Source organism: Pelophylax lessonae, assembly GCF_965119305.1.
Source record: "Pelophylax lessonae genome assembly, chromosome: 2".
NCBI classification, from domain to species: domain Eukaryota; kingdom Metazoa; phylum Chordata; class Amphibia; order Anura; family Ranidae; genus Pelophylax; species Pelophylax lessonae.
Genome location: NC_138769.1, coordinates 400,966,386 through 400,983,577, shown reverse-complemented (window position 1 = coordinate 400,983,577; position 17,192 = coordinate 400,966,386). Strand labels below are relative to the sequence as shown.

The following is a 17,192-nucleotide window of genomic DNA, read 5'->3' as shown; positions in this document are numbered from 1 at the left end:
GAAAACGACTCCTTGAAATTAAATAAAAAATTTCACAAAGACTCATTGAGAGTGTATGACATAATTGGCCTAGGCCAAAAATCAGGAGACAACAGGAGAAATGTAAAAAAAATAAATGAATATGTTTAAAACCTAATATACCTTCCTATCTGTTGTTTACGGAGGCTAGCAGCATAATGATTTTTAAATAGTTAATATTGATTGTAGGAGTAAAGTTCCACAAAACAAGAAAACTGACAAAAATATCCTTTGTAAGGAAATGGGTTCCCTTATGTAGATATGACCGGTTGATAAAAGGGCTGTAGCAGAAAATTGATTTCATCATAGTTAAAATATGAAATAATTTATCTGGAAAATGAGCAAGATATAGTCAATGAATGAGAGTCCATTCTTTTTATTAAGTAGAAACTGTCTTTAAAATATCAAACCAGGGGTAAAACACAGAAATAAATGATAAAACCAAAGCCAAATAAAATGTGTACAAAACAAAAATGTGTTTTTTTTTCTCAACTTTTTAAAAATGAGGGATGTGGCCCTTCCCCAAATGTTATCACTTTACCATTTTTGGTCTAATAAACATGGTGGCCTGATGTTTACGCCAAATGCATAGAAATAGTCAATACAGCAGAGAATTGTGCCTAGCATCCAGAAATGTCCTTTACTTTATTTTTCCTCTGGAAACGTGTGTCTACAGGATCAAACCCCCTCTCATTGGAACCAAATAGAGCCCACTTAGGAGTTTTAGCAACGTAGTCTAAAGCAGTAAATGTCTCAGTTCCTCCACTCTTCTCATATGAACGCATCAATTCTTGAAATTTCTCATAATCAATCCAAGTCCACCATTCTCCATCAATCTTGAACTGGAACAGGGAAAAAAAAAAAAAGCATATGAATATGTATAAAGTATAAAAAATAAATACTAGGACAATTTAAAGTGAAATGGTCAAAATTTTAAATAGTACAGTATATTCATTTCTATGCGGTTTCAATTCTTTCCATTCTATACCTATTAATCTGAACAATCTTGAATTGACTTCCTTGATTCTGTAACCCTGTATTCACCAAGCCCTTGGTTAGGCACTGCTCCATAACAAACTTCAGAGCCTGCCTTCTGAACTACAGAGGCACTGAGAGGAAGCATTTCAGGGGGTGGGGTCAGTACAGGAATCACTGCTTGCAGGCATCAAGGTACCATGGGACATGTTGCCATCAGTAAATTTAAAGTAAACAGCAGAGGTGAAGCTGCAAAGCATGAAGGAAATCCAGGAAATTGTGGAAAGAGATGGCCAGCAGAAAGACAGAACTCACAACACGAGAAGAGATTTTTCAAGTAAGTTTATATTAGATTGTCAAAACCACATATTGCTTGTATTGCTATTACAATGCTGAGGTTTTAAAATGATAGTGTATTTCTCTAAAATCTTTTTATAAATTAAACATTTTATTTAGCCATTATATTTTCACACACATTAGATAGAACAAAGATTCATAGATGTATAAGTAGGGAGTAAAGTCCTGAGTTTGGATAAATAAAACAGTCCCTTAAATAACTCTGGGCATAGCCAGCACCCGCACCTAGATTTAACTTAAAAAGTTAAATAAATAAAATAAATAAAAAATAATTCAGTTTAGTTAACGTGCCTGAACGGATAATATTCATGTGAAAGGGGTCTTACACACAAAAAAAAATATACTGCAAGTCCCAAGTTCCTTTTGGTCTCTCCTATTTCTGATGACATCTGGGAACTTGGGGGACTAGTTGCTGGAGTTTTGGGAGAGGAATGTTGTCCAATTCTTGCCTGATATAGGATTCTAACTGCTCAACAATCTTGGGTGTTTTGTCGTATTTTTAATTTTTTAAAGTCTGGGCTGCAGGTAAGCCAGTTAAAGTATATGTAAACACCACCTTGTAAAACAACCCATTCAGTTTAAAATAGAAATGAAAGGTAAAACATTTGTGAATAAACATTCCATAGAATCTTGCATCCATAAGCTTGTGCTCTGCTTGATCAGCTGGCTTTAAAGTGATGTCTTGTCACCGAACACATTCACAGAGCTACGCTGCAGCCCCCCCCCCCCCCCCCCATGGCTCCTCGGCTCTTCCACGCTTACTAGATGCCCGACCCCCAGCTTCAGGATGGAGAGTGGTGGCATATCCATGCCTCGCTATTACATATACACAAAGAAACCTAAAAGCAACAATGCACATCCAGTTTCAGATCCTTAATTTTCTGGCCAGTACAGCCAGGGAACACCCCCTTACTAATTGAGTGGGCCCATTAACTGGATTCCCCATGTGATATGGAGCAAATGGTCTCCTGGGAAAAAGGCAACTCAGATGCCTTTAAGCTTACCTGCAAAATCTGGATGCACTTCACATATTTTTCCGATCTTTCCTCAGTTTTGCGAGTAGGTAACCCCCAGAAAAGTACTGTCACTTAGAGGTTCGCAGTTGGTTTACTGGCCTCTATTGTTTATTCACCATTTACTCCCCCCCCCCCCTTCTCTTCCTCCCTCTTCTTGCTTTCATCTCTTTTCTTTCTCTATACTCTTTCTCCAAACCCTTCCACAAAAGTTCACAAACTGAGTAATGGATTAAGTGGCTCCAGGGTACATTCCTGCCTTTTTTCTATTTTCTGCTCCACCTTAACTCTGTCATGATCATCCAGATCACAGATATACTGACTGTATACAAACCACGATGAGCCTATGAAACGTGGTTACCAGACTTCTTCCTAAATCTATCTGGGTTTCTTAGGTTATCCTGCAATTTTATATGCTTGTTACTCTTCAAATCAGATGGTCTTTACTTTTTTAAATATTCCCCTATATGCTTACTTCTGTAACAAATCGTTTGTACATGATCATTTAAATGTATGCCGTTTAACCACTTGCCGACCGCCGCCTGACTATATACGGCGGCGGTCAGCCCCTCCCAGGCAAAGTGACGTACCGGTACGTCACTAGCCTGGGAGCCAATAGGGGTCGAGCGCGCGCCGCCGGAGGCGCCCTCACATCCCCGCTCTTTCTCCAAGAAGCCCACGCGTGTGACCGGCGGACCCGATGTCCGCTGGTCACTCGCGATCGTCGGGTGGAGAGGGAGAAAGGCAGGTGGCTAATGTAAACAAAGCCGCCTGTCATTCTTCCCTGTGTAAAAGCACAGATCATACGGTCCTGCTATGTAGGACCGTTGATCTGTGCTGTTACACACACAGCCACATCCCTAGGGACACACTTAACCCCTCCCTCTCCAATAAAGTTAACCTCTTCCCTCCCAGTGTCATTTTTACAGTAACAGTGCATATGTATAGCAATGATTACTGTAGTAATGTCACTGGTACCCCCAAAAGTGTCAAAAATGTCAGTCAAGGGTCCGATCTGTCCGCCGCAATGTCGCAGTACCGCAAAAAAAAAAAAAAAATTACTCGTAAAAAAAAAAAAAGAAAAATCTAACCCTTAGTTAGTAAACGCATTAACTTTTTGCGCAAACCAATCAAAATACGCTTTTTGCGATTTCTTTTTACCAAACATATGTATCAGAAAAAAAATTGGCCTAAAATGCTAAAAAAAAATTTAGATTTTTAAATTTTTTTGGGGGGGAATTTCATATAAAAAATGTGAAAAATTGTTATTTTTGCAAAATTGTCGCTCTTTTTTTGTTTATAGCGCATGATCAAAAATCGCACAGGTGATCAAATACCACCAAAAGAAAGCTCTGTTTGTGGGAAAAAAAGGAGGTCAATTTCATTTGGGTACAGCGTCGCACGACCACGAAATTGTCCGTTAAAGTCACGCAGTGCCGAATTGCAAAATAGGCCCTGGTCAGGAAGGGGGTAAAATCTTCCGGGGCTTAAATGGTTAATGTAACTTTTGAAAAACTAAAAACATGGATTAAACATGAATTGATATGGTTTAGTGTATTATTATCCTTGCACAGTTCTCTGACTAAGGCTGATTATGTATATAGATAAGCCTAAAGAATTTTGGATAAAATATGGAACATTTTAATCTACAAAAAATATTAAAACATGGTAGCTATAACCAAATATTTTACATTAGTAACACTGTTAAAGGAAAAACAAAACGTACATTGCACACTATTTGCTCTGGCTTGAGAAGTGAAAGAAATTTGGCAGCCACTAAGAAATAACTACATAATGCATAAGGGATCCATGAGCCCTGCACCAAGAAGCACAGCTTTCTGATGCTCAATGCTGCAGGTTCGATAACAAGCTGAGGAGGGACTCAAGACTTTTAGAACTTGTACGGCTCATCTCAGTTCAGACCACATCATCCATAATAAATACTGATAGTTGAATCATTTTCAATGAAAGGCATAATAAAATCATCTCCAGGCACAACTGAAATGTTAGACAATATAGCTAGAATCACTAAATAAAATAAAAAATCTATTACAAGCTGAAGCAAAAACAGATATTGCCCACTTATGAAAACAGTCAAACTTATTAAAGGACAACCTATAATAGTTATCAACTGTATTTTGTTTTAATGTTATTTATGCAGGGATATTGAATATGTTTTTTAAAAAGAAATTCATAGATACACATAATATAGCGAATGAGGAGAATCCAGGATACTCAATTCTCAAGTCCATTAATGCCTGCATGCTTGCTGGACGTTTGTGCATTGCCTACATAAAGTTGTGCATATAATCTGATCTTTAATGAAGTCTAAACTTGTTTTACAGCAAGGCTTTTCTAAGCAGCAGAGAGCTGGCTGCAAGTGGGAAATCTGATTTGTTTTTTTTTTTAAATTACCTTTTGTTCTAAACAAATATATGGTAAAATACCCATAGAGCTGTACATGATTCTTACTGTTTCAGGAAAGCATTAAAGTGGTTTTAAATCTCAGTCATGAAATATAAGCAAAGCATGTTCCTCTATAGTGTGTCTCAATTAAGTAATTTCTGTATGCTGCATTGTTCCTCTGATTAGTATGAATCACGGCACAAAGGGAGACCCAGCTGATTGACAGCCTCACCTCTGTTCCTGTGTGCTGTGTGAAGTTGAGGGTATGCCCCTTCCCTAAAATCAGCTCTCAGGACACTAATGGCTGAGCTCTGCAGAGTGTAATTTCAGCTCTCTGCCCCCTTACTTCTGACAGCTCAAACAAGCTTTAGAAATTATGGACTATAGAGAAGTGAAGACTGCAGATATCCAGGTACAACTTAACTAGGATTTGTTTCATCTAAAATTTTTTTTTTTTTTTGGGGGGGGGGGGGGGGGGAGGCTAGTGCATCAAAACACAGTTATGTGCAATGGTTTTTCTTATTACCTGCAGGTAGCTGCTTCTGCTAAAAATCCTCCCTGCTGTACTCCTTCAGAGTTGCTGAAAACTGCCCCGGGTGGTGGTCTTCACATTCCAGCCAATTAGAGCTGGAATGTGATTTTCCGCCAGGAAGAGTTATCACACTTGTCTTTTAGGGCAGCTTAATTTCTGGTTCCTGCTCAATGGTGTATATAGGCCCCTGCGGTGGCACTGTCTAAAAGCATTCTGAGTGACCTTGCAGAAGGATACTGTATCCTGATGGCACGCAGTTCCAGAATGCTCATGGGAAGTTTCGATTCCTGTGGGCACCAGGTCCCATAGACCATTAGGGAATTGTAAACCCTGTCCCAGGCATCCATTGTCTTCAAATTCCAGAGCATTTGAAGGAAAATACTTTCCCAATTCCAGGGTAGAACTGGAGATCCACTATGTCAAGGAGAGCTTTGTCTCTGAATATGTTGGATTGAAGAGGTCTGGAGTAAAATTGGGCAAAGGGACATGCCTTGAAGGAGGCTACCATCACATCAAGAACCCTCACGCAGAAGCAAACTTAGGGGTGTCATTTTGATCTGGAGGGTTTTTGTACATGGAAGGAAAATGCTGTCTTGGCCTGTGCCCATGATTAGGCCCAGGTAGTCAGGATGGTGTGAGGGCTAGAGAGCAGACTTTAGAAAGTTGAATAACCAGCCAAAAGTCTGAAGCGACTGAAGGGTCCTTTGAACATTGGCAGACATGGTTGTGGCTAAGGAATCCTTCCGTAGTAGGTTGTCCAGGTGACTGCCATGAATTTCTTAATTGGAACTTAAGGTTTTTAATGGGAACTGAAATGAGATCTATCCAATGGAAAAGGAATTAAAGAAAAAAAAAAATGGGCTCCGATCATTGATCTCAACGAAAAGCTTATTATTACCTTCAGGATTAGGCCAATCCTCATGCAGGGCACAATCAGTTTGTGTGTGTGTATAGGAAAAGTCTTTTTGGCTAAGCCAGCCTCTTACTGCCTATAGGGGCTTGTTTTGGCTGGGGAATCTGGTGCTGCTATGCAAAGACTAGTGTGCACCCCATCAATTCGTTTGTCCACAGTAGAAAGCATATGGCACAAGGCCCTAGCTCATACCTCATTAAATGCAGGGGGAAGGAAAATCCTCTGGTTTCCACTACAAAACCATGGCCCTCAATATTTTCTTCCATAATATCTTCAAGTATGGGTGAAAGGAAGCTAGGCCAGATAAGGGGAGTAGTGTCATAATATGAGACCGCTCTGGAACAGGAGAACAGTAATCACTCTAAGCCGTGGTTTGAGGTTCCTTTAGGCCATCTGCAGAATGCATTAAACTTTTTGTCACAGAGCCCTTGCGTCTGTAAAATTGCCATTGCTAAGTGAGGGAACCCCCAGTGCGGTACTCATAGAATGGAGGTTCGAATGGATGGGGTTGTTGTGTGTCTGGATACAGAAGATTGCAGCAGGAGTACCATACTGTGAGATTACAGTAGACAAGTCTACACCAGACCAAATCTAAAAAGGAAGGGAGAAACCGCCAATTTCCAGGAAAAACAGAGAAGAAATGGCAGAGGTTACTATAGTAAAGTGAATAACTTCCAAATGCTCTGCCTAACAAAATGTATAGTGTGCTACACACAGCGCACTGTACTATTAAAAGCCAGGAATTAGCGATAAAGGGCAAACCAGTCTTACCTAGGACTGAGTGCCCAATGCAGAAAATAGAAGGTTAGCCACACATAGTTGAGTCCACACTCTGGTACACATCAAGTGTAACTGATCTGGAAACTGCTAGATAATAATGTGCATCAAGCAGTCAGATCCACAAATAAGCTTCAGAGAAAAAAAAAAATGATTGGATAAAAAAAGAAAAAAACTAAACGACTCTTCTTTAGAGGAGAACAAGTGAATCACCTAAGGTCACTAACAAAATTGTGGTGTCTCACACAGTGGGTGGGGTTATAGGAGTAAACTGTAGGGACAGCCCTAGCAACTTTTTTGCCAGTGTCCAAACTGAAGGTAGCCTGCATTAAACCCAAAGCACAGTGTGTACATACACATAGTATGTAGAAATAAGAAACCTGTCAGGGCATTTGCTGAGACCCCATTTACTTAACCACTGATTTAGTGAGAAGCTCACGATACTTTTCTTCTGTTCCATAAACGGTCATGTAAGTCTGGCTCTGCACAGGCAAAGCAACTTTCATAAAACACAGTAAGTGAATGTTATTGTTATCTCCTATGAAGTGGTTTGTATTTTGTAACTGCTGAAAATACAGTTTTTATTTCTTTTTTTTTGAACAAGCCTATATAACCATCTATTAAAGCACATGGAAGCTACTTTCAAATGCAATAGTCATCACTTCAGCCTCCATGAAATATTAACTACAACTCAATTAATCGTAAAATACAACTTTGCATTGTTCTATTCATACATTATGTTTGTACTTCTAGAAGAAAATGGGACTGTGAGCTAATTTACTGCTTCTAACCTAGTAAAGGAACAAGGCCTTAAAAGGCATAATAGCCTGCAGCAATACACTACATTATCACTTATATGCCTAATTGCTGAGGACTGAATCAAACAGAAGATTTATTCAGCAACACATTATTGGTGAGACAAAAATTGTGAATCTTTGTAATAAATGTGAGTCAGCCAAAAATCAATTAGTATTTCCTTAATGAGGGCAAGGAGGGGGAATATTTAAACGGTTAGGTGCCACATATTTGTTAGCTTATATAAACCAGAACTGATATATTTATTTCTCTCATTAAAAAAACACATACAAGTCTGATCTGTCTCACAGAATCGGATGTCTGTGCTCATGCAGTACTAAACACACAAGTTTTCACATTTGTCTCTCCCTGAAGTCTAAATGTTTCTTCGTTGGAAGTATACAATTCCAATCTGGGTTCTAGATGTTGAATGGTGGTGGACAGATCTTACCTTACATCTGTAATTGCACCTTACATCTGAAATGGCACCAAAGAGGTGATTCTAATAAAATGCAGGCAACAAGTATCTAAAACTTTGTCCTGTGACAAAAAATGTACGTTTAAAGCAGGGGTCTCAAACTGGCGGCCCTCCAGCTGTTACGGAAATACAAGTCCCATCATGTCTCTGCCTATGGGAGTCATGCTTGTAACTGTCAGCCTTTCTATGCCTCATGGAAGATGCATTTCTGCAACAGCTAGAGGGCCACCAATGTGAGAACCCTGCTTTAAAAGTATTCAGTATGTTGTGCAATCCAAATGGTAAAAACCACAAGATAATCCATTTTCTAAAACTGGTCAATTGAAAACTACAAAGGGGGTAAATACCCATTTAGTAAAAAACCCCAGAAAACTAACCCTGCAGGTTCCAGTATTTTCCCATATTGATTAAAGTTATTACCATACCACCCTCCATACTTGGCATAAAATAGCAGCATAAGGGTTCTTTTTTTTTTTTTTTTTTTTTTTTTTTTTTAATAGTGCACACTGCAAAATAAAAAGCACTACATCTATTACTTGTAAACAGTCAGGAATAAACAGCTTGGAATAAACTTACTGCATGATATACTATACACAAATATGCCTTTCCAGTATGTCACAAAACACGGCTATACCAAAATATTCCTATGGGGTATCAAATCTTAAAAGAAACACATTGTACATTTGCAGGCTGCATGACAGGAGTAATCTCTCACCAACGTTATATTAAAAAAACTCATTTTTTGCATAATTCCCTGGTAATTGCCCCTCAACACAAAAGATTCCCTTAAGAAACGCCAAATCATTTGTAAAGTAGTAAGGCTTAGGATGCCGATAAATTCAGCCCAAACAGACAGCCATTGTAGCCAAGCTGATGATAGACAGCGTGCTTACTTAGCTACAGCATAAATAGGAAGCGCCTCTAATATAACACATTGGTACCTGATTCCAAATGTGAAAAAAGGTTGGCAAGATTCTGGCTCTTTCCATTAGGGCCATTGTAAGATGAACGCCAGAAATAATAGAACAGAATATCATCAGTAGAGTGGCTGTGACATTCAAAACGGAGAAGGTGAAATTCCTTTACTGGAAGCCAGATATTCAACCTTCATGCTCTGGCCCATTTGTCAGGAAGCCAAAATGTAAACTATCACAGTTTTCAGAGAAACTGCCATTAGATTAACAAAAAAATAAAGCCTTATAAGATGATCCTGGCACTGGTAACTAAACATCTGGCACGTGTTAGTCTGGACACACTGAGAAATCTAAGAAGCATCCAGTCCCCATAAAAAACAGGTACAACTTGTCTTGCACAATAGCCCCAGGTTGTGGGGGTCTTAAGGTCTTCACATAGACGATATGCAGGCAGATAAATCATGCATATGGTTAAGTGTAGCATATATACACAAGTCCAAATAAATCTATGCAGAAACCAGTGACAGTCCCAAAGTGATAAATTAAAGTGGTTCTAAAAGCTATGTTTTTTATCCTAATGCAAGAAGATAAAAAAAAAAAAAAAAAACTTCTCTGTGTGCAACAGCCCCCAACACTTACCTGAGCCCCATCTCAATCCAGCAGCTGTCCTGGACTCTCCCTCCTGATTGGCAGAGATGTAGCAGCCATTGGCTCCTGCTACTGTCAAAGTCAGTGAGCCAATAAAAATAGGGGACGGGGCCAGGCCACAGCTCTATGTCTGAATAGATACACAGCAGGGGCTCGGCTCTGGTTCCCACATAGCAAGCGGTTTGCTGTGGGGGCACTCGTCAGGAGGGGGGGCCAGGATTGCCAGCGAGGGACGAGAGAAGTGGAGGATCTGGGCTGCTCTATTCAAAAACACTGCACATAGGTAAGTATGACACGTTTGTTATTATTAAACAAAAACATATGAGACTTTAGTATCACTTTAAGACCCCATTCACACTACCGCGACTTGGACCGCCACTGGTCAGCATGACAAGTCGCGGTCCTCATGCTCCAATAGTGTAGTACAGGAACCGTTCTAATAGGAGCGACACAAGTCACTCCTACTTAGAAAAAGGGTCCTGTACTACTTCGGGCGACCTGCATTGACTTACATTATGTGAAGTCCGTGCAAGTCGTGCCGAAGTCGTGGTGCACGGGACTTCACAGGTCGCCCCCGAAGTCGTGCACAAGTCGTGCCGCGGTAGTGTGAATGGAGTCTAAATCTTCATCCACACTTCATCAGGTGGCTCTTCATAAATAGTAACACCACAGTGATCCGCCACCTTATAGTCAATAAAATACACTTAAAGCGAACAGACTCCTACCAAAGAGAGGTACAATTTTCTTGTGTATCTGTAGGGTCCCGCCTGGCATAATGTGCACCTCCTCTGGGTCAGATTATACCCTCATGGAAGCCTGATTTTTCAACTTGCAATACTCAGCCAATAAAGAAAGGAGAGAACCAAAAAAAGAGCCATATAGTGTAAAACGGAAATCAGAAGTTTATTAAAAGTGCACTAATTACTTACAGTGTTACAATGTATAAGCACTTAAGTCCCAGGACTCAGATGGGCCACTTCCTGGAACTCAAGTGCATGATGATGCCACGAACATTAGCTCCGCCCTGCGCATTTAGTCTCATTTGAAGTCATATTTTATTGCATATTTTATTGAATATAATGTGGCGCTGTGATGTTACAATTTGTTAACAGCTATGAGATAAAGTGTGGATGAAGATTTCATTTATCACTTTGGGACTGTCACTGGTTCTGCACAGATTTTTTGGACTTATGTATATTTTAATTTATGTTAACTATTGATTATGGTATTAAAGCTGCCTTTTTGACCTATAATTACTGTACAATTTATAATCGATTGACGTTCCAGCTGCTTTACTTATTTTCTCTGAACGTTATTTCTGGCGCTGGAGAGTAATGAACTGACCAGCAATGTGCCCAAGTCTAAATCCGATCGAGCACCTGTGGAGAGATCTTAACCACTTCTGGACCGGAAGAATTTGCCCCCTTAATGGCCAGGCCATTTTTTGCGATTCGGCACTCCGTTACTTTAACCGACAATTGCGCAGTCATGCGACGCTGTACCCAAATAAAATCAAGGTCCTTTTTTTCTCAGATTTCTTTTGATGGTATTTAATCACCTGTGCGATTTTTATTTTTTGAGCTATAAACAAATATAAAGAGCAACAATTCTGAAAAAAAAAAAATATATATATTTTTCACTTTCTGTTCTATAACATTTTCCCAAAAAAAAAGAAAAAAAAAAAAAAAATGTAAAAAATCAAATTTTACCTTTTTAGGCCAATTTGTTTTCGGCTACATATTTTTGGTAAAAAAAAAAAAGAAAAAGAAATAGCACAAAAGTTATCGCGTCTACTAACTATGGGAAAGATTTGTCATTATGTTTTTTTTTTCTTTTACTAGTAATGACGGCAATCTTTTTAGCGGGACTGCGACATTGCAGCGGACAGACCGGACCCCTAACTTTTTTAGTTCAGCCCTTTGTAGGTTAATAATTTTCATTTCCATCAAATGATGTGGCATCTTTTGGTTCCAGACATTACCCAGTCCAAATTAGTATGGATATCCAGCATGATATTTTTCCCTATTGAGATCTAATGTGTTTTCAAAGTGTTCCTTAAATTTTTTTTGAGCAGTGTATATTATATATACTTTTGCCACATTTCAGGCTTCAAACAAAGATATAAAAACTATAATTTTTTTGTGAAGAATCAACAACAAGTGGGACACAATCATGAAGTGGAACGAAATTTATTGGATATTTCAAACTTTAACAAATAAACTGAAAAATTGGACGTGCAAAATTATTCAGCCCCCTTAAGTTAATACTTTGTAGTGCCACCTTTTGCTGCGATTACAGCTGTAAGTCGCTTGGGGTATGTCTCTATCAGTTTTGCACATCGAGAGACTAAAATTTTTGCCCATTCCTCCTTGCAAAATAGCTCGAGCTCAGTGAGGTTGGATGGAGAGCGTTTGTGAACAGCAGTTTTCAGTTCTTTCCACAGATTCTCGATTGGATTCAGGTCTGGACTTTGACATGGCCATTCTAACACCTGGATATGTTTATTTGTGAACCATTCCATTGTAGATTTTGCTTTATGTTTTGGATCATTGTCTTGTTGGAAGACAAATCTCCGTCCCAGTCTCAGGTCTTTTGCAGACTCCATCAGGTTTTCTTCCAGAATGGTCCTGTATTTGGCTCCATCCATCTTCCCATCAATTTTAACCATCTTCCCTGTCCCTGCTGAAGAAACGCAGGCCCAAACCATGATGCTGCCACCACCATGTTTGACAGTGGGGATGGTGTGTTCAGGGTGATGAGCTGTGTTGCTTTTACGCCAAACATAACGTTTTGCATTGATGCCAAAAAGTTCGATTTTGGCTTTATCTGACCAGAGCACCTTCTTCCACATGTTTGGTGTGTCTCCCAGGTGGCTTGTGGCAAACTTTAAATGACACTTGTAACGGAACAGGGCACCCCTGAGTGGGTACCTCCGAGATGCTCCTAGTGCTTCCCGAGGGCTCCAAGCACTCCACCAGACACCGTAAGTACTTCAGACTCCACGAACCGCCGCAGCTTGGTTAGGGTCTTGGCATCTCCTACCCACCCTGGACCTACGACAAGGCTCCAGGTTCCTGTGGGTTAACCTCTCTTTCCCCAGAGAGTGCAGCATGAACAAGCTCTTATACAAGCTCTTACAAGAGCTCAGTGATTCTCTAAGGGAGTATGAAGGACATAGCAATCCCTTGTAGCATATCCCCCAATAAGAGACAGGACTCTAGATTGAGGTTGAATGAACTCAGCACAACTTTATTGAACACGACTTGTATACAGTTTTCACCCACAAAGTTACCACCCAGATGGACCTTGTTGAAGACTGAACATAATATTCACCATCCAATAGGAACAGAGTTTTACACTCTCATACAGTGTACAAAATATACAATGTGGGACAATCCCCCTTAGCATCTAATCCACATTCCTATAAGTTTCTCTTAAGGCAGACAAACAGAACAAAGGTGGGCTCATTAGCACAGTTAACAATAGGTGAATGGAAAAGCTGTCTCAGACCCTATTTTAGACAAAAGCACTTCAATGATTAGCAGCCATGATGCCTCTACCAGTTCCTGGATGCCCAAATTAGGCGCTGCACTTCCTGTGCCTGACAGTCTAAAGAAATATGATAGATCTCCATATTTCCTGAGAGATATGGTTAATGCATATTATTGTCCCATTTGAAGGAGTCCAACCATATTCTCAGTGTTCACCACCCTCTTGGTCACCCTGCATCCATAACAGATGCAGGGTGACTTAAACATAAGAGAGCCCCATAAGGCTGGGCATGGTGCCCCCCCAACCTCTCAAGGAATTTGGAGTCCACAACCCCCATGCCCAAAGTGACTCATGTCACAACACTTTTTATGGATATCTTTAAGAAATGGCTTTCTTCTTGCCACTCTTCCATTAAGGCCAGATTTGTGCAGTTTACGACTGATTGTTGTCCTATGGACAGAGTCTCACACCTCAGCTGTAGATCTCTGCAGTTCATCCAGAGTGATCATGGGCCTCTTGGCTGCATCTCTGATCAGTCTTCTCCTTGTATGAGCTGAAAGTTTAGAGGGACGGCCAGGTCTCCGTAGATTTGCAGTGGTCTGATACTTCCATTTCCATATTATCGCTTGCACAGTGCTCCTTGGGATGTTTAAAGCTTGGGAAATCTTTTTGTATCCAAATCCGGCTTTAAACTTCTCCAAAACAGTATCTCGGACCTGCCTGGTGTGTTCCTCGTTCTTCATGATGCTCTCTGCGCTTTAAACGGACCTCTGAGACTATCACAGTGCAGGTGCATTTATACGGAAACTTGATTACACACAGGTGGATTCTATTTATCATCATTAGTCAAAAATTACAGTTTTATATCTTTGTTTGAATCCTGAAATGTGGCAAAAGGTCGCACAGTTAAAGGGGGCCGAATACTTTCGCAAGGCACTGTAACAGTGACTGCCCCATTGCATGAAACTGCTAGTCTCATGAGATCAGGATGGAGATTGCTTGATATCCCATTTGTGTATCTGGCCTTTATGGAAGAGTGGCAAGAAGAAAGAGATCCATAAAAAGGTGTTGTTTAACAACTTACCGCAAAGTAATGTAGATCTACGTCGGCAAACTTTGCGGTAGTATACCGGGATGATGCCTCTAGCTAGAGGCACCATCCCGGTACCTTGGTTTAGAGCCAAAGGTTGGCTTTCCATTGGTAACGACCGATGCGGCTCGGGAGCCACTTGATCGTTACCCGGGTGAGCGGGAGGGGACGCCCCCCCTCCCGCCGCCTTCCGTGACTTTGCTCGGGGCTCCCGTCCCACCGGGAGCCCCGAGCACCCAGCCGGCACATCTGCCGGCTGGATGGAGTCCCGATCAAAGCCGGAAACTGCTTAGATCGGGTCTTCGATGACGTAACCCGGAGGCGACGTCCATGACATCACTTCCGGGTTACTGTGCTGCAAAAGGCGGCAAATTTAAAAAAACAGCTGTATGCAAAAACGCATTTTGCTGCGTTTTGCATACATGGAAGTGTAGTGGAGGGGTCTAGGGTCTTTTAGACCCACGATCCCTCCATAAAGAGCACCTGTCACTGCATATTGGTGTCACAAGGGATGTTTACATTGCTTGTGACAGCAATAAAAGTGATTAGATTTTTTTTTTTTTAAACCTGTAATAAAGTTAAAAAAATAAAACAAATAGGAAAAAAAAATAAAAAAATTTTAGCCGCCCCCGTCACCTCGCGCACAAAAAAAAAGTATACGGAAGTTGAGCCGCGAATGAAATCGCTGTTCAAACCACACATGTGAGGTATTGCCGCGATTGCCAGAGCGTGAGCAATAATAAAAAAAAAAGAACTACACTCTGACACTAAACTGGTAACCGTTAAAAAAATTTAAACCGTCGCCTATTGAGATCTTTATTGACCGTAGTTTGTCGCCATCCCACGGGGGTGGGGCACAATTTTAAACCGTAACATGTTGGGTATCTATTTATTCGGCATGACATCTTCCCTAATATACAAAAAAAATGGGCTTACCTTACTGTTTAGTATTTTTTAAATGCAGTAAAATGTGATTTTTCAAATTGTTTCCAAAAAAATTGCGTTTTAAAGACCGCGGCGCAAATACCGCGTGACAAAAAATATTGCAATGACCGACATTTTATTCTCCAGAGTCTTTGCCAAAAAAATATATATAATGTTTGGAGGTTCTAAGTAGTTTTCTAGGAAAAAATACTGGTTTTAACTTGTAAACAAAAAGTGTCCGAAATAGGGCTGGGGCTTAAGTGGTTAAAGTTTGCCACAAGCCACCTGGGAGACACACCAAACATGTGGAAGAAGGTGCTCTGGTCAGATGAAACCAAAATCAAACTTTTTGGCAACAATGGAAAACGTTATGTTCGGCGTAAAAGCAACACAGCTTATCACCCTGAACACACCATCCCCACTGTCAAACATGGTGGTGGCAGCATCATGGTTTGGGCCTGCTTTTCTTCAGCAGGGACAGGGAAGATGGTTAAAATTGATGGGAAGATGGATGGAGCCAAATACAGGACCATTCTGGAAGAAAACCTGATGGAGTCTGCAAAAGACCTGAGACTGGAACGGAGATTTGTCTTCCAACAAGACAATGATCCAAAACATAAAGCAAAATCTACAATGAAACGGTTCACAAATAAACATATCCAGGTGTTAGAATGGCCAAGTCAAAGTCCAGACCTGAATCCAATCGAGAATCTGCGAAAAGAAGTGAAAACTGCTGTTCACAAACGCTCTCCATCCAACCTCACTGAGCTCGAGCTGTTTTGCAAGGAGGAATGGGCAAAAATTTCAGTCTCTCGATGTGCAAAACTGATAGAGACATACCCCAAGCGACTTACAGCTGTAATCGCAGCAAAAGGTGGCGCTACAAAGTATTAACTTAAGGGGGCTGAATAATTTTGCATGCCCAATTTTTCAGTTTTTTTTATTTGTTAAAAAAGTTTGAAATATCCAATAAATTTCCTTCCACTTTGTGATTGTGTCCCACTTGTTGATTCTTCATAAAAAAAATGGATTTTTGTAAAATCTTACCGTAAAATCCTTTTCTCTTAAGCTCATTGACAGACGTAGTCCTCGTTGATTACTAACAACTCGGGTTATGCTGCCCTCTACAGGAGTAGGACTAGACAGGAAAGAAAACATTCTGGCCACACCTTAGGGGCAGTCCCAGAGGGTATATCCTCTCTCTCTCTGCTACAGCAAATCAGTTATGTCACATGTCACATCCGGGATGCTCTGAAGCAGACACAGATGGTGAAATCCTTGGTGATCGACTTAAGTCATCACCCTGATATTGTCTGACTGGATCCGAACCAGGCTGCCCTAGAGCTACCTGGCCCAGGCAATCCGACAAAGTCTGATCGTTCTCTGTTCCCACACATTTATCAGACACCTGATTCCTATCAGGAGTGATGATTTCTCCTGGTTGAACATTAGAGACCGAAGTCACCCGGCTAGAGGCTCCTTGGTCTGTCTGCTCAACCGGGTCCGATTCCTGTGGGGAACTGAGACTAATCTTTGGAAAAGGTAAAGAAAATGATCTGTTCAGGGAACGGTAACTACCGCTCCCTGTAGTACTTAAATGTTGGAAGGGAAGAATCGCACCGGTAGCAGTGATCGATGCTCGATCTAGTGCTCTGAATACCGGTGAAGACGTCCCCCCACCCTCAAGCCGGGTGGGGGCGCACCTTCAGGCTGTGCAAGCCTTAGCTTCAGGTTTGGCTGAGTCGTTTTTTTGTTTGTCCGACCAGCGCTTCTTGAACCCTCCTAGAGGGGTTTTCCCTTTCCCGCTCGCTCCAGCAGAGCGAACGAACCCTTTATGAGCGGCAGAAAGGTCCACGCTTG

The 17,192-nt window shown here is 40.8% G+C and overlaps 1 protein-coding gene across 1 annotated transcript in view; it reads right to left on the bottom strand.

The window, feature by feature from the left end:
* Positions 1 to 522: 522 nt before the first annotated feature.
* Positions 523 to 17,192, bottom strand: part of LOC309547200 (S-adenosyl-L-methionine-dependent tRNA 4-demethylwyosine synthase TYW1-like) — a 287,271-nt gene continuing 270,601 nt past the window's right edge. Inside the window, exon 16 of the mRNA XM_082246996.1 lies at positions 523 to 860. Within this exon, the coding sequence (XP_082103122.1) occupies positions 639 to 860 (222 nt within the window). The 3' untranslated portion in view covers positions 523 to 638. The remainder of the gene's footprint in view (positions 861 to 17,192) is intronic.